The 17,500-nt window shown below is 53.5% G+C and overlaps 1 protein-coding gene across 1 annotated transcript in view; it reads right to left on the reverse strand.

The window, feature by feature from the left end:
* Window positions 1-17,500, reverse strand: part of LOC124019209 (adhesion G protein-coupled receptor L3-like) — a 63,670-nt gene that overhangs the window by 32,896 nt on the left and 13,274 nt on the right. Inside the window, exons 3-4 of the mRNA XM_046334605.1 lie at window positions 8,862-9,047; window positions 2,475-2,513 (exon numbers count right to left, since the gene is read on the reverse strand). Of these exons, the coding sequence (XP_046190561.1) occupies window positions 2,475-2,513; window positions 8,862-9,047 (225 nt within the window). The remainder of the gene's footprint in view (window positions 1-2,474; window positions 2,514-8,861; window positions 9,048-17,500) is intronic.

The raw sequence follows: 17,500 nt of genomic DNA on the forward strand, positions 1-17,500 counted from the left end.
ACACACACACTTATACATAGCCATACGCTGTGTCACACACACACACTTATACATAGCCATACGCTGTGTCACACACACACACACACACACACACACACACACACACACACACACACACACACACACACACACACACACACACACACACACACACACACACACACACACACACACACACACACACACACACTTATATATAGCCATACGCTGTGTCACACACACACACACTTATACATAGCCATATGCTGTGTCACACACACACACACACACACACACACACACACACACACACACACACACACACACACACACACACACACACACACACACACACACACACACACACACACACACACACACACACACACACACACACACTTCATCCGGTGGAAAACGCACAATAAAACCGCCATTACATATTGAAGTGACTTCAGACACAACTCGGAGGATTTGAAACAACCAATGCATGTCGCCTAACAGATGTGACGCCACCACAGATACGTAGAACATCTGGAACCTATAGGAACCATCTGTGGGGGGGAAGCGTGCGTGCGTGCATGCCAACTCATTCAGCAGCTCTTTTCAAGGCAGAGACGATATTCATGTCATTTTACTGACAAGCCTGGATATCAACTCCACACTGGAGCTCAAAAATAGTCCCTACAAATTGGTACACACATGCATAATGCATCAGGAAGAGTCGTCGTCCCCCCCCCTATACGAGGCTTGCCTGTCAGGGAAGTTCTGGTGGAGGGTGGGTGTTGACTCCAGGTTTAAATGAGGTCACTTTCGGCTGTTGACCGTGGAAGTCGGTGGGGGATTTAAATGCCTGGATGTCCTATGAAAAATCTTAAGAGTCAACTTACTTGATGGTAGTGTTGAGCGACTGCATAGCCAGTGAAGGTTATTACAATGTACTAATCGTTTCACAGCTGTGAATATATGCTACCATTACATCATCATGTGATGGTTGGCACACATCTCTGGTGATGTCAGCAAGAATATTGCTGTGGACGACTACAGATGATTAAAGATGGTTCATTTTATATCCTCTGAGAGCCTTTTCAAAATAAAGAAAAAACTCAAATGTGTTGAGTAGATGTCGTTGGTATCGCCAGCTTGACATTTCCTTCAAGCAAAAACATGGTATCTTGTTTAACATGCATATCCAGAGCATAACCTATCCAACCATGAGCAACCAATGTCCATGTGAAATCCATGACCAACCAATGTCCATGTGAAATCCATGACCAACCAATATCCATGTGAAATCCATGACCAACCAATATCCATGTGAAATCCATGACCAACCAATATCCATGTGAAATCCATGACCAACCAATGTCCATGTGAAATCCATGAGCAACCAATGTCCAAGTGAATTCCATGACCAACCAATGTCCAAGTGAATTCCATGACCAACCAATGTCCATGTGAAATCCATGACCAACCAATGTCCAAGTTAATTCCATGACCAACCAATGTCCATGTGAAATCCATGAGCAACTAATGTTCATGTGAAATCCATGAGCAACTAATGTTCATGTGAAATCCATGAGCAACTAATGTTCATGTGAAATCCATGAGCAACCAATGTTCATGTGAAATCCATGAGCAACCAATATCCATGTGAAATCCATGAGCAACCAATATCCATGTGAAATCCATGAGCAACTAATGTTCATGTGAAATCCATGAGCAACCAATATTCATGTGAAATCCATGAGCAACTAATGTTCATGTGAAATCCATGAGCAACCAATGTTCATGTGAAATCCATGAGCAACCAATATCCATGTGAAATCCATGAGCAACTAATGTTCATGTGAAATCCATGAGCAACTAATGTTCATGTGAAATCCATGAGCAACTAATGTTCATGTGAAATCCATGAGCAACTAATGTTCATGTGAAATCCATGAGCAACTAATGTTCATGTGAAATCCATGAGCAACCAATGTTCATGTGAAATCCATGAGCAATCAATGTTATTATCACATCATATGCATTACATATGTATATAGTTTCTTCCTTCAAAAGCCATCACAACACCAACACAGAGGTATGAAAACAGCATTAAGAGGCAAAGCATGCTGGGAAGGAGTGTTGAATTGGTTGCAGGGCTGGGGGTTGTCGTTAGAATTAGGGCATCAGGATGTGGGTAAGAAAGTGAGGACGCCAAAATTTGACCTGTGGATCAAAAACGTTAACTAGCAATAGTTGCTTCCCGACCAAAACATAGCCTAACTAAGTGTTATAAATGGCTCCAATTTTTTAAATACAATTTCATGAGGTCAAAGTCTACTTAGCAGACCCAACATTGAGCAACAAATGCCTCCACAGGCAGGAATATCACTAGCACAAAGCATGACGTTAGGGTGCGACAACAAGTCACAATCATGCTTACACCAAAACAGAAACATTTCAATGGGTTGGGTAGGAGGATGCTGGGTGAAAGACAAGAGTCAAAATACCTGCACGTAAATCCTACATGAGCGCTCTCTTTTCTGCAGCTGCAAACCACCAAAACATGTTACAGTTAGCAAAAGGTAAACACATACAACTTCCATTAGCATGGTTTACAGTGTGGATGGAGAGAAAAGAAACACATCATTTGATTTGTTTATATGGGTCCCCATTAGCTTTTTCAGAGGCAGCAGCTCTTCTTCCTGGGGTCCACAAAAAACACGACAAGTAACAAAACACTGATGCACGAGGACAGTCACATTAAATGCACAACAATAAACAAACAAACACAACAAATAAATATAATCATACAAACAAAAACAAATAAGGTCATTTTGCTGTTTGCTTGAGTAATTGAAGACGGGAGTTGCCTTGCCTGGTTAAAGGTTAAATCAAATAAACTAAATAAACATAAAAAATGCGACCATGTCTCTGTATGATACTCTGTGTTGCCATGAATTTGTTTTGGACTTGGGGTCTGTGAAGAGGCCCCTGGTGGCATGTCTTGTGGGGTATGTATGGGTGTCTGAAGAGACTCCTGGTGGCATGTCTTGTGGGGTATGTATGGGTGTCTGAAGAGACCCCTGATGGCATGTCTTGTGGGGTATGTATGGGTATCTGAAGAGACTCCTGGTGGCATGGTGGCATGTCTTGTGGGGTATGTATGGGTGTCTGAAGAGACCCCTGGTGGCATGTCTTGTGGGGTATGTATGGGTGTCTGAGCTGAATGTTATTTGATTACGCAGATAATCTGGAATTTTAGTACAGTAATACCCCTCATAAAAACTAGAAGAGAAGCAGTTCATCTCACGTCAGCCCTCAACCAGGAAAGACTGCCATGTAGGCTGTGTAGGTTAGTTGTGTATGTGCAGTTAAGGCCGTGCTGCTCTGTTTTGAGCCAGCTCCAGCTTTGCTAGGTCTCTCTTTGCTGCACTTGACCATATTACCGGACAGTAATCAAGATGGTCCAAGCCCGAACAAGTACAGTTGATTTGTGTAAAAAAAGAAAAAACGCTGAACAAAATGTCACCTCTCGACTTTGGCTCATTAAGACTTTCTCGTTTTATATAAACTGTGTGAAAAAACGGCATACACATTAATTATTCCCTCTCATAGAAAACATCACAAAGAATCAGTCTTAATTAGCACTGAAACGTGACACACGGTCCAAGTGGGGATTGGGGCTGAGACGTAGCTCCGCTTTCAAGTTGGAGTTTCAAGGTTACCACTTGTTCCTGCGAGTACGTGGAGAGAAAGGAACTAAAGAGGAACTATTTAACCTGGAAACCTAGTCACTGCAGGAGTAGGGCTAAACCTAAAATGTGGCATACCTGGGACTGATGTTAGCGGGTCAATCCAGTAGGTTGAGTTTTCAAAGTAGCACTGGAGAACTAACACCTGGCTAGGCTACATAACCGCTCATGTGTCCCCAATTGGAATTATACCATCTGAAATAAAGGAAGTCTGCTAGTTGCCTGGAGTTGGAGAACACTAGATATAAACAGAGACCTATTCTGTTAGCCTAGCGCGTAACACTGGGTTGGGAAAAGAATACATAAACAGAGGCCTATTCTGTTAGCCTAGCGCGTAACACTGGGTTGGGAACAGAATACATAAACAGAGGCCTATTCTGTTAGCCTAGCGTGCAACACCGGGCTGGGAATAGAATTCATAAACAGAGACCTATTCTGTTAGCCTAGCGCGCAACACTGGGCTGGGAACAGAATACATAAACAGAGGCCTATTCTGTTAGCCTAGCCTAGCGCGCAACACTGGGCTGGGAACAGAATACATATACAGAGACCTAATTCTGTTAGCCTAGCCTAACGCGCAACACTGGGCTGGGAACAGAATACATAAACAGAGGCCTATTCTGTAAGCCTAACGCGCAACACTGGGCTGGGAACAGAATACATATACAGGGACCTAATTCTGTTAGCCTAGCCTAACGCGCAACACTGGGCTGGGAACAGAATACATATACAGAGACCTGATTCTGTAAGCCTAACGCGCAACACTGGGCTGGGAACAGAATACATATACAGAGACCTGATTCTGTTAGCCTAGCCTAACGCGCAACACCGGGCTGGGAACAGAATACATAAACAGAGGCCTATTCTGTAAGCCTAACGCGCACCACTGGGCTGGGAACAGAATACATAAACAGCGACCTAATTCTGTTAGCCTAGCCTAACGCGCAACACTGGGCTGGGAACAGAATACATAAACAGAGGCATACTCTGTTAGCCTAGCGCGTAACACTGGGCTGGGAACAGAATACATAAACAGAGACCTAATTCTGTTAGCCTAGCCTAACGCGCAACACTGGGCTGGAAACAGAATACATAAACAGAGGCATATTCTGTTAGCCTAGCGCGTAACACTGGGCTGGGAACAGAATACATAAACAGAGGCCTATTCTGTAAGCCTAGTGCGCAACACTGGGCTGGGAACAGAATACATAAACAGAGACCTAATTCTGTTAGCCTAACGCGCAACACTGGGCTGGGAACAGAATACATATACAGAGACCTGATTCTGTTAGCCGAGCCTAACCCGCAACACTGGGCTGGGAACAGAATACATAAACAGAGACCTAATTCTTTTAGCCTAACACGCAACACTGGGCTGGGAACAGAATACATAAACAGAGACCTAATTCTGTTAGCCTAGCCTGACGTGCAACACTGGGCTAGGAATAGAATACATAAACAGAGGCGTATTCTGTTAGCCTAGCGCGTAACACTGGGCTGGGAACAGAATACATAAACAGAGACCTAATTCTGTTAGCCTAGCCTAACGTGCAACACTGGGCTGGGAACAGAATACATAAACAGAGGCCTATTCTGTAAGCCTAGCGCGCAACACTGGGCTGGGAACAGAATAAGGTCTGCCTACCCATGTCAGAGACGCAAACTAGGTCTCAACCTTTAAGTCTTTACTGAAGACTCATCTCTTCAGTGGGTCATATGATTGAGTGTAGTCTGGCCCAGGAGTGGGAAGGTGAACGGAAAGGCTCTGGAGCAACGGACCGCCCTTGCTGTCTCTGCCTGGCCAGTTCCCCCCTCTTTCCACTGGGATTCTCTGCCTCTAACCCTATTACAGGGGCTGAGTCACTGGCTTACTGGGGCTCTCTCATGCCGTCTCTGCAGGGGGTGCGTCACCTGAGTGGGTTGATTCACTGTTGTGGTCATCCTGTCTGGGTTGGCGCCCCCCCCCCCCCCCCCCTTGGGTTGTGCCGTGGCGGAGATCTTTGTGGGCTATACTCAGCCTTGTCTCAGGATGGTAAGTTGATGGTTGAAGATATCCCTCTAGTGGTGTGGGGGCTGTGCTTTGGCAAAGTGGGTGGGGTTATATCCTTCCTGTTTGGCCCTGTCCGGGGGTGTCCTTGGATGGGGCCACAGTGTCTCCTAAACCCTCCTGTCTCAGCCTCCAGTATTTATGCTGCAGTAGTTTGTGTCGGGGGGCTAGGGTCAGTTTGTTATATCTGGAGTACTTCCCCTGTCCTATTCGGTGTCCTGTGTGAATCTAAGTGTTCGTTCTCTAATTCTCTCCTTTCTTTCTCTCTCTCGGAGGACCTGAGCCCTAGGACCATGCCCCAGGACTACCTGACATGATGACTCCTTGCTGTCCCCAGTCCACCTGGCCATGCTGCTGCTCTAGTTTCAACTGTTCTGCCTTTCTATTATTCGACCATGCTGGTCATTTATGAAGATTTGAACATCTTGGCCATGTTCTGTTATAATCTCCACCCGGCACAGCCAGAAGAGGACTGGCCACCCCACATATGCTCTCTCTAATTCTCTCTTTCTTACTCTCTCTCGGAGGACCTGAGCCCTAGGACCGTGCCCCAGGACTACCTGACATGATGACTCCTTGCTGTCCCCAGTCCACCTGACTGTGCTGCTGCTCCAGTTTCAACTGTTCTGCCTTATTATTATTCGACCATGCTGGTAATTTATGAACATTTGAACATCTTGGCCATGTTCTGTTATAATCTCCACCCGGCACAGCCAGAAGAGGACTGGCCTCCCCCACATAGCCTGGTTCCTCTCTGGGTTTCTTCCTAGGTTTTGGCCTTTCTAGGGAGTTTTTCCTAGCCACCGTGCTTCTACACTTGCATTGCTTGCTGTTTGGGGTTTTAGGCTGGGTTTCTGTACAGCACTTTGAGATATCAGCTGATGTACGAAGGGCTATATAAATACAATTTGATTTGATTTGAATACATAAACAGAGACCTATTCTGTTAGCCTAGCCTAGCACGCAACACTGGGCTGGGAACAGAATACATAAACAGAGACCTAATTCTGTTAGCCTAACGCGCAACACTGGGCTGGGAACAGACTACATAAACAGAGGCGTATTCTGTTAGCCTAGCGCGTAACACTGGGCTGGGAACAGAATACATAAACAGAGGCCTATTCTGTAAGCCTAGCGCGCAACACTGGGCTGGGAACAGAATACATAAACAGAGGCCTATTCGGTTAGCCTAGCGCGCAACACTGGGCTGGGAACAGAATACATAAACAGAGACCTATTCTGTTAGCCTAGTCTAACGCGTAACACTGGGCTGGGAACAGAATAGATAAACAGTGACCTAATTCTGTTAGCCTAGCCTAGCGCGTAGCTTTGAAGAAATGCTAATGCACTCCTGATTGTCTGCGGTGACTGCCGTCTTCCTCCTAAAGGAGGACTCTAGCATTACAGTCAGCCCACTTTCCTGGAAGTGGTCCTGTTAGCGCCTTCAACATGGCCCTTCGGTCATGAAAGTGGTACGTATCATGGCGTTTACCAACTCAATCGGCTCTTTGTCTGCCGGCAGAGAGACTTTGTGCTTGCTATCAAAGGAATCTTTCATTGCATTAGCTCTTAGCAGATTGTGTCAAAAATGATTGAGCTCCGAGGTAAACACACGCGCGCGAGACAGAGAAATGGGAGGGAGGGAGCACGGTGCTAGAGGCTGCTACAGTATGTCACCATGGATTAAAGGGAAAGGATGGAGGACAACCTTGAATAGTACAGAGAGAGTGCTAGGGGAGAATCTAGCAGTTCCTTGATGTACTAGATAGTTAAAGAGTATTTATCAGAGCTAAATGTAGCATTCCTTCCCCATTTGAGCTGCACTGCTTTTACTAGTATCTTTTTAGGGGTATCGTCATTAAGAGAAGACGCAAGTCTAGGCTATTGTTTGTTTCGAAATACATTCACAGCTCATCGCCCTCAGTTTCAGGATAATGTGACGGCAACAAAACGAAAAGGTTACTCTCCTCTAAAGCGTTACTTGAATTTGACCTGTTCTTCATTTTTTTATTTTCAAAAGGTCTACCTCGTAAAAGCCGTCGATGAGGTGACCACAAGTGCAAGACGCCATGTTCTTCTCCTCGGCCCGTTGGCTATCATTATCGTCCTGCACTCCAGTGGAGGGAGCAACACTAAAACCTCAAAGGAGACATCTGGCTGCATGCGGCAATGAAATGAAGTCGGCGAAGAAAAGCTATTGGGAAACAGGTGTTCGTGTTCCACTACAAGTGAATCTGCTCAAACAAATTAACGGCTGACATTTTGAATTTTACCGATGTTTGCTTTTCCGTTGGCTGCTTCGACAGACATAATGTATTATTTTTATCTCACCTTGCCCGAGTGGCCCTAGGTGTACCCAACTGTGAATTCGGGGGAATAATTGCATTAGTTTGAGGCGACAAACAGCAATATCTAATACATTTCCTCTGTCTCGAAGGAAACAAGCGGCATGAGCACCATTTTAGACGTACAACCCCGTAATTGACTTATTTATTTTTTAATCTGCCTAAGTTTGGAATAATCCTATCCATGCGTCTGCCGGTATAATTAGTGATTGCCACAACCGACTTTGGTGTTGTAAAGCAGTACAGCCTACGAGGCAAGGCTTCAAAATACCCCCCCCCCCCCCCACACACACAGTTGGCTGCCTGTTGGTTCTTTTCCTTGAGCAGCAGCAGACTGCTACACGTGAGAAATAATGCAGGTTATCATTCGGTATGGGGCCGGAGCGCAGATCATTAAAACAATGCCTACTGTTCAGGTTTGCCTGGTGTGAAGGCCTTGTCAGGCTGGTTTGGGAAATACAAGTTTCAGAGGAAGGAAACACGTGCTAACTACAGGTTGAGAAAGTTGAGTGAAGTCAGTTCTTTCTTCGACCTATGAATGCATTCTCGTGTATATCCTCCTTCCTTCATCTTGTGTCCTTGGTGACCACTGATCTGAGCAATGTGGATAACCAAGGCAGAAGGCTGGAAAGCCCACTGGTTATGTTGCTCTCACCCGTCAAGATCAGTAGTCACCTAGGGAAGGAGACGAGGAGAGGAAATCATTAATGAGTATTGGCACACAGCCATTGCTTTTCCCCAGACACATACCTTGTTGAGGCTGCGGGCTGCGCTATCTTTGCCTCCAGGGGTAAGGTTCCTAAGCTGCACGTCGAGTAGGTCCACAAGCTGACCCATGGCTTTGACTGTGTAGGTGATGTCCCCCGCCTGAAGGTTACTCTTGGTTTGCTCTGACAGCTCCCTGGCAATGATGGCTGCAGTCTCTCCGGCTTTGAGCTGGCAAAACCACAATATACACACAAATTAACCATGCATGGTTGCATACAGATACTCATTGACACGCACATAGTATGCAATTAACAACTGACCATCATGCTATGTGGCTATAGTAGAACCAGAAAAGGACGGGCCGTAGGGCAGATTATGCAAATATCAAATCGGCTGGTCAAACTTGAGCCCAGTGGGCTTGTCGAGATTGGGGGTTTTGTGCAGAATTATCAATATTTGGCAAATAACTTTTCCCTTGGAGTCCTCAAGGAGAAAAAAATAGTCCGGTGTGTTAGTGTGTTATATGATTGGTTCATTGATATGAGTATTCAATATCCCATCCAATGTTACTGAATGACCAGTGTAAACTCTCTCTCATTCTACTTAAAGTAGCTAGAATCAAATCAATTCCAGTCGAACACTTACATCAGGAGAGAAGTCATCCGTCTCCCTTCATCCAAACACAAACTCCGCCTTGGACTAATCCTTTTCAGCATACACATTTCAACCGTGACAAATGGCATTATACAAACTGTTAGAAAATAATGTTGTTTAGCAGGTGCAGATTTTCTGATTAAACCACCAGCGCCTGGAATTTTATAGGTGAATGCACACCGGAACAACACAGTATCGACAGACTTCTCCCCTGAGAGTCTATCAGCAGCATGAACCTAACTGTCTGACGTGCTGTGCTTTGGCGAGGTCTTTGGGGGGGGGGGACAGCAACGATCATTCCAGTCTATTTCCCTCCAGCGGTCTAAAGCCATGAAAAATGCCTTTTTCCTTTATGTTTTTATATAATTCCATTATCCTCAATAATTTCACCTCCAACTCTCTCTCCCGCGCATCTCTCACGCCCCTCCCGCACATCTCTCACACCTCTCCCGCACATCTCTCACACATCTCTCACGCCTCTCCCGCGCATCTCTCACACCTCTCCCGCGCATCTCTCACGCATCTCCCGCATCTCCCGCGCATCTCTCACACATCTCTCACACCTCTCCCGCGCATCTCCCACGCATCTCTCACGCATCTCCCGCGCATCTCTCACGCATCTCCCGCGCATCTCTCACGCCTCTCCCTGGCCTCATGCCTGTCTCGCTCTCACGCCTCTCATGCCTCTCATGCCTCTCTCTCACGCCTCTCTCTCTCGCGCTCTCCCACCTCTCTCTCTTGCGCCTCTCTCACGCCTCTCACGCGCATCTCTCACGGGTATCTATCACGCCTCTCCCTCGCCTCACGCCTCTCATGTCTCTCTCACGCCTCTCTCTCTCGCGCTCTCACGCCTCTCTCTCTCGCGCTCTCACGCCTCTCTCATGCATCTCTCTCACGCCTCTCTCTCACGCCTCTCTGAGCTCTCACGCCTCTCTCTCTCTCGCGCTCTCACGCCTCTCTCTCTCGTGCTCTCACGCCTCTCTCTCTCGCTCTCATGGCTCTCTCTCTCTCCCTCATGCCTCTCTCTCTCTCCCTCATGCCTCTCTCTCTCTCCCTCATGCCTCTCTCTCTCTCTCGCTCATGCCTCTCTCTCTCTCCCTCATGCCTCTCTCTCTCTCCCTCATGCCTCTCTCTCTCTCTCTCCCTCATGCCTCTCTCTCTCTCCCTCATGCCTCTCTCTCTCTCTCGCTCATGCCTCTCTCTCTCTCCCTCATGCCTCTCTCTCTCTCCCTCATGCCTCTCTCTCTCTCTCTCTCCCTCATGGCTCTCTCTCTCTCCCTCATGCCTCTCTCTCTCTCCCTCATGGCTCTCTCTCTCTCCCTCATGCCTCTCTCTCTCTCCCTCATGCCTCTCTCTCTCTCTCTCGCTCATGCCTCTCTCGCTCATGCCTCTCTCTCTCTCTCACTCATGCCTCTCTCTCTCTCTCTCTCTCTCTCTCTCTCTCTCTCTCTCTCTCTCGCTCTCTCTCTCATGCCCCTCACTCCCTCTCATGCCCCTCTTTCTCTCTCATGCCCCTCTCTCTCACGCCTCTCTCGCGCCTCTCTCTCTCGCGCTCTCACGCCTCTCTCTCGTCTCTCTCTCGTCTCTCTCTCTCGCGCTCTCACGCCTCTCTCTCGTCTCTCTCTCGTCTCTCTCGCGCATCTCTCACGCCTCTCCCGCGCATCTCTCACGCGCATCTCTCATGCGCATCTCTCACGCGCATCTCTCACGCCTCTCATGCCTCTCTCTCACGCCTCTCTCTCTCTTGCGCCTTTCTCACGCCTCTCTCTCTCGCGCTCTCATGCCTCTCTCTCTTGCGCATCTCTCACGCCTCTCTCACGCCTCTCCCGCGTATCTCTCACGCCTCTCCCGCGTATCTCTCACGCCTCTCACGCGTATCTCTCACGCCTCTCCCTCGCCTCATGCCCATCTCGCTCTCACGCCTCTCTCTCTCTCACGCCTCTAAGGTCTCTCTCACACCTCTCAGGTCTCTCTCACGCATCTCTCATGCATCTCTCTCACGCCTCTCTCTCACGCCTCTCTCTTTCGCACTCTCACGCCTCTCTCTCTCTCGCACTCTCACGCCTCTCTCTCTCGCGCTCTCACGCCTCTCTCTCACGTCTCTCTCTCTCTCTCTCCCCCGTGCCTCTCTCTCTCTCCCGTGCATCTCTCTCTCTCTCTCTCTCTCTCTCTCTCTCTCTCTCTCTCTCTCTCTCTCTCTCCCGTGTCTCTCTCTCTCTCCCGTGCCTCTCTCTCCTTCTCCCTCTCCCGTGCCTCTCTCTCTCTCTCCCGTGCCTCTCTCTCTCTCTCCCGTGCCTCTCTCTCTCCCGTGCCTCTCTCTCTCCCGTGCCTCTCTCTCTCTCGTGCCTCTCTCTCTCTCATCCCTCCCTCTCGCATGCCCCACCCTCCCTCTCGCATGCCCCACCCTCCCTCTCGCATGCCCCGCCCTCCCTCTCGCAAGCTCCTCATGCCTCTCTCTCATGCCCCTCTCTCCCTCTCTTATGCCCCTCACTCAAGCCCCTCCCTCCCACTCATGCCCCTCCCTCCCACTCTCATGCCCCTCCCTCCCACTCGTATGCCCCTCCCTCCCCACTCGCATGCCCCTCCCTCCCCACTCGCATACCACTCCCTCCCCACTCGCATGCCCCTCGCATGCCCCTCCCTCCCCACTCGCATGCCCCTCTCTCAATTCAAGGGTTTTATTGACATGGGAAACACATGTTAACATTGCCAAAGCAAGTGAAGTAGATAGTAAACAAAAGTGAAATAAACAATAAAATAAAAGTAAACGGTACACTCACAAAAGTTCCAGTAGAAATGGGAGTTTAACAACATTGGATTTGTTTTCCAATTTTTTGTGGGTCTGTGTAATCTGAGGGAAATATGTGTCTCTAATATGGTCATACATTTGGCAGGAGGTTAGGAAGTGCAGCTCATTTTCCACCTCATTTTGTGGGCAGTGTGCACATAGCCTGTCTTCTCTTGGGAGCCAGGTCTGCCTACGGTGGCCTTTCTCAATAGCAAGGCTATGCCTCTCTCCCTCCCCCCATCTCTCCCTCGCTCCCTCTTTTATGCCTCTCTCCCCCCATCTCACGCCCCTCTCTCCCCCATCTCACGCCACTCTCTCCCCCATCTCACGCCCCTCTCTCCCCCATCTCACGCCTCTCTCCCCCACCCCCTCCCCCATCTCACGCCTCTCTCGCCCGATCTCACGCCAATCTCTCCCCCATCTCACGCCAATCTCTCCCCCATCTCACGCCAATCTCTCCCCCCATCTCACGCCCCTCTCTCCCCCATCTCACGCCCCTCTCTCCCCCATCTCACGCCCCTCATCTCGCGTCCCTCTCTCCCCCATCTCGCGCCCCTCTCTCCCCCATCTCGCGCCCCTCTCTCCCCCTCTCGCGCGCCTCTCTCCCCCTCTCGCGCGCCCTCTCCTCTCCCCTCTCTCCCCTCTCTCGCGCGCCCCTCTCGCGCGCCTCTCTCCCCCTCTCGCGCGCTCTCTCCCCCATCTCGCGCCCCCTCTCTCCCCCTCTCGCGCGCCTCTCTCCCCCTCTCGCGCGCCTCTCTCCCCCTCTCGCGCGCCTCTCTCCCCCTCTCGCGCGCCTCTCTCCCCCTCTCGCGCGCCTCTCTCCCCCTCTCGCGCGCTCTCTCCCCCTCTCGCGCGCCTCTCTCCCCTCTCGCGCGCCTCTCTCCCCCTCTCGCGCGCATCTCTCTCCCGTGCCTCTCTCTCTCGCGCGGCGCCTCTCTCCCTCACGCCTCTCTCCCTCACGCCTCTGTCCACATCACGCGCGCCTCTCTCTCGCCCATCTCGCGCGCCTCTCTCTCGCGGGCCTCTTCTCCCTCGCGCCTCTTCTCCCTCGCGCCTCTTCTCCCTCGCGCCTCTTCTCCCTCGCGCCTCTTCTCCCTCGCGCCTCTTCTCCCTCGCGCCTCTTCTCCCTCGCGCCTCTGTCTCTCTCTCTCGCGCGCGCGCGCGCGTCTCTCTCTCGCGCGCGCGCGTCTCTCTCTCTCTCGCGCCTCTCTCTCTCACGCCTCTCTCTCTCACGCCTCTCTCTCTCTCTCTCGCGCGCCTCTCTCTCACGCCTCTCTCTCTCTCTCTCTCACGCCTCTCTCTCTCTCTCGCGCGCCTCTCTCTCCCCCTCTCGCGCGCCTCTCTCCCCCTCTCGCACGCCTCTCTCCCCCTCTCGCGCGCCTCTCTCCCCCTCTCGCGCGCCTCTCTCCCCCCTCTCGCGCGCCTCTCTCCCCCTCTCGCGCGCCTCTCTCTCCCCTCTCGCGCGCCTCTCTCCCCCTCTCGCGCGCCTCTCTCCCCCTCTCGCGCGCCTCTCTCCCTCTCTCGCGCTCCTCTCTCTCGTGCTCCTCTCTCTCCCGTGCCTCTCTCTCCCGTGCCTCTCTCTCTCGCGCGGCGCCTCTCTCCCTCACGCCTCTCTCCCTCACGCCTCTGTCCACATCACGCGCGCCTCTCTCTCGCCCATCTCGCGCGCCTCTCTCTCGCGGGCCTCTTCTCCCTCGCGCCTCTTCTCCCTCGCGCCTCTTCTCCCTCGCGCCTCTTCTCCCTCGCGCCTCTGTCTCTCTTTCGCGCGCCTCTCTCCCTGTCTCTCTCTCCCGCCCGCCTCTCTCTCTCAGGCTCTCTCTCTCTCTCGTGCGCGCGTCTCTCTCTCTCGCGAGCGCGTCTCTCTCTCTCGCGCGCCTCTCTCTCTCTCGCGCTCTCTCTCGCGCGCTCTCTCTCTCTCGCGCGCGCCTCTCTCTCTCTCTCTCTTCGCCTCGCGCGCCTCTCTCTCGCGCGCGCCTCTCTCTCTCTCGCGCCTCTCTCTCTCTCGCGCGCTCTCTCTCTCTCTCTCTCTCTCTCGCGCGCGCCTCTCTCTCGCGCGCGCGCTCTCTCTCTCTCGCGCGCTCTCTCTCTCTCTCGCGCCTCTCTCCCTCTCGCGCGCGCTCTCTCTCTCTCTCTCGCGCGCCTCTCTCCCTCTCTCGCGCGCCTCTCTCTCTCTCGCGCGCGCCTCTCTCTCACGCCTCTCTCTCCTCTGCGCGCCTCTCTCTCGCCCTCTCGCGCGCCTCTCTCCGGGCCTCTCTCCCTCGCGCCTCTCTCTCTCGCGCCTCTCTCTCCCTCTCTGCGCGCCTCTCTCCCTCTCTCGCGCGCCTCTCTCCCTCTCTCGCCTCTCTCTCCCTCTCTCGCGCGCCTCTCTCCCCTCTCGCGCGCGCCTCTCTCTCTCCCCCCTCTCGCGCGCCTCTCTCCCCCTCTCGCGCGCCTCTCTCCCCCTCTCGCGCGCCTCTCTCCCCTCTCGCGCGCCTCTCTCTCGCGCCTCCTCTCCTCTCGCGCGCCTCTCTCCCTCTCTCGCCTCCTCTCTCTCGCGCGCCTCTCTCCCCTCTCTCGCGCCTCTCTCTCCCCTCTCTCTCTCGCGCGCCTCTCTCTCTCGCCTCCTCTCTCGCATCTCTCTCCCGTGCCTCTCTCTCTCGCGCGGCGCCTCTCTCCCTCACGCCTCTCTCCCTCACGCCTCTGTCCACATCTCGCGCGCCTCTCTCTCGCCCATCTCGCGCGCCTCTCTCTCGCGGGCCTCTTCTCCCTCGCGCTCTTCTCCCTCGCGCCTCTTCTCCCTCGCGCCTCTTCTCCCTCGCGCCTCTCTCTCGCGCCTCTCTCTCGCGCCTCTTCTCTCGCCTCTGTCTCTCTCCCTGCCTCTCTCTCTCTCTCTCTCTCTCTCTCTCTCTCTCTCGCCTCTCTCTCTCACGCCTCTCTCTCTTTCTCTCGCGCCTCTCTCTCTCTCTCGCCTCTCTCTCTCACGTCTCTCTCTCCTCTCTCTCTCTCTCTCTTGCGCGCCTCTCTCTTGCGCGCCTCTCTCTTGCGCGCCTCTCTCTCGCGTGCATCTCTCTCCCGTGCCTCTCTCTCTCGCGCGTCTCTCTCCCTCACGCCTCTCTCCCTCACGCCTCTCTACCTCACGCCTCTGTCCACCTCTTGCGCGCCTCGCTCGCTTTCTCACGCCTCTTTCTCCTTCCTGCCTCTCGCGCCCTCTCTCTCACGCGCGCGCCTCTCTCTCGCGGGCCTCTTCTCCCTCGCGCCTCTACCTCGCGCCTCTTCTCCCTCGCGCCTCTTCTCCCTCGCGCCTCTGTCTCTCTTTCGCGCGCCTCTCTCCCTGTCTCTCTCTCCCGCCCGCCTCTCTCTCTCAGGCCTCTCTCCCTGTCTCTCTCTCCCGCCCGCCTCTCTCTCTCAGGCCTCTCTCTCTCTCTCTCTCTCTCCCTCTCTCCCCTCTCTCGCCTCTCTCTCTCTCCTCTCTCTCTCGCGCGCCTCTCTCCTCTCGCGCGCCTCTCTCCCCCTCTCGCCTCCTCTCTCTCTCGCGCCTCTCTCCGCGCGCCTCTCTCTCTCGCGCGCCTCTCTCTCTCGCGCGCCTCTCTCTCTCGCGCGCCTCTCTCTCTCGCGCGCCTCTCTCTCTCGCGCGCCTCTATCCTTCACGCCTCTATCCTTCACGCCTCTCTCCCTCACGCCTCTCTCCCTCGCGCCTCTCTCCCTCACGCCTCTCTCCCTCACGCCTCTCTCCCTCGCGCCTCTCTCCCTCACGCCTCTCTCTCTCGCGCCTCTCTCTCTCTCTCTCGCGCCTCTCTCTCTCCCTCTCTCTCGCCTCTCTCTCTCTCTCTCTCTCTCTCTCTCTCTCTCGCGCCTCCTCTCTCTCGCGCCTCTCTCTCTCTCGCGCCTCTCTCTCTCTCGCGCTCTCTCTCTCTCTCTCTCTCTCTGCTCGCTCTCTCTCTCTCTCTCTCTCTCTCTCTCTCTCTCTCTCTCTCTCTCTCTCTCTCTCTCTCTCTCTCTCTCTCTCTCTCTCTCTCTCTCTCTCTCTCTCTCTCTCTCTCGCGCGCCTCTCTCTCTCTCGCCTCTCTCTCTCGCGCGCGCCTCTCTCTCTCGCGCTCTCTCTCCCTCTCTCGCGCGCTCTCTCTCTCTCGCGCGCGCTCTCTCTCTCGCGCGCGCCTCTCTCTCTCGACGCGCGCCTCTCTCTCTCTCTCGCGCCTCTCTCTCCCCCCTCTCGAGCGCCTCTCTCTCTCGCGCGCCTCTCTCTCTCGCGCCTCTCTCTCTCTCTCGCGCCTCTCCCCTCTCGCGCGCCTCCTCTCTCTCGCGCCCTCTCCCCCTCTCGCGCTCTCTCTCTCCCTCTCGCGCGCTCTCTCCCTCTCGCGCGCCTCTCCCCTCTCGCGCGCCCTCTCCTGTCCCTCTCGCGCGCCTCTTCCCCTCTCGCGCGCTCTCTCGCCCTCTCTCGCGCCTCTCTCACGCCTCTCTCTCGCGCTCTCTCTCCTCTCTCATCGCGCCTCTCTCTCTCTCGCGCGCTCTCTCTCTCTCTCTCGCGCCTCTCTCTCTCTCGCGCGCCTCTCTCTCTCTCTCTCTCTCTCTCTCTCTCTCGCGCGCCTCCTCTCTCTCGCGCGTCTCTCTCTCGCCTCTCGCCCTCCCTCTCTCCCTCTCTCGCTCTCTCCCTCGCGCCTCTCTCTCGCGCCTCTCTCTCTCGCGCCTCTCTCTCTCCTCTCTCTCGCGCGCCTCTCTCTCCGCCTCTCTCTCCTCTCTCGCGCGCCTCTCTCTCTCCTCTCTCTCTCTCTCTCTCGCGCGCCTCTCTCTCTCTCGCGCCTCTTCTCCTTGCCTCTTCTCCCTCGCGCCTCTCTCTCCCTCTCTCTCTTCGCGCCTCTCCCCCTCTCGCGCGCCTCTCCCCCTCTCTCGCCTCTCCCTCACGCGCCTCTCTCCTTCCGCCTCTCTCCTCTCGCCTCTCTCTCCTTCCGCCTCTCTCCCTCTCGCCTCTCTCCCTCGCGCCTCTCTCGCGCCTCTCTCGCCTCTCTCTCTCTCTCTCGCGCTCTCTCTCCTCTCTCCTCGCGCCTCTCTCCCTCGCGCCTCTCTCCTCGCCTCTCTCTCTCCGCCTCTCGCCTCTCTCTCTCTCTCTCGCGCGCCTCTCTCTCTCTCTCTCTCTCTCGCCTCTCTCTCGCGCTCTCTCTCTCTCGCGCTCTCTCTCTCGCCTCTCTCTCTCTCTCTCGCTCTCTCTCTCTCTCTCTCTCTCTCCCGCGCGCCTCTCTCTCTCTCTCTCGCGTCCTCTCTCCCT

This window comes from Oncorhynchus gorbuscha, unplaced genomic scaffold (assembly GCF_021184085.1).
Source record: "Oncorhynchus gorbuscha isolate QuinsamMale2020 ecotype Even-year unplaced genomic scaffold, OgorEven_v1.0 Un_scaffold_79:::fragment_2:::debris, whole genome shotgun sequence".
In the NCBI taxonomy this organism is placed as follows: domain Eukaryota; kingdom Metazoa; phylum Chordata; class Actinopteri; order Salmoniformes; family Salmonidae; genus Oncorhynchus; species Oncorhynchus gorbuscha.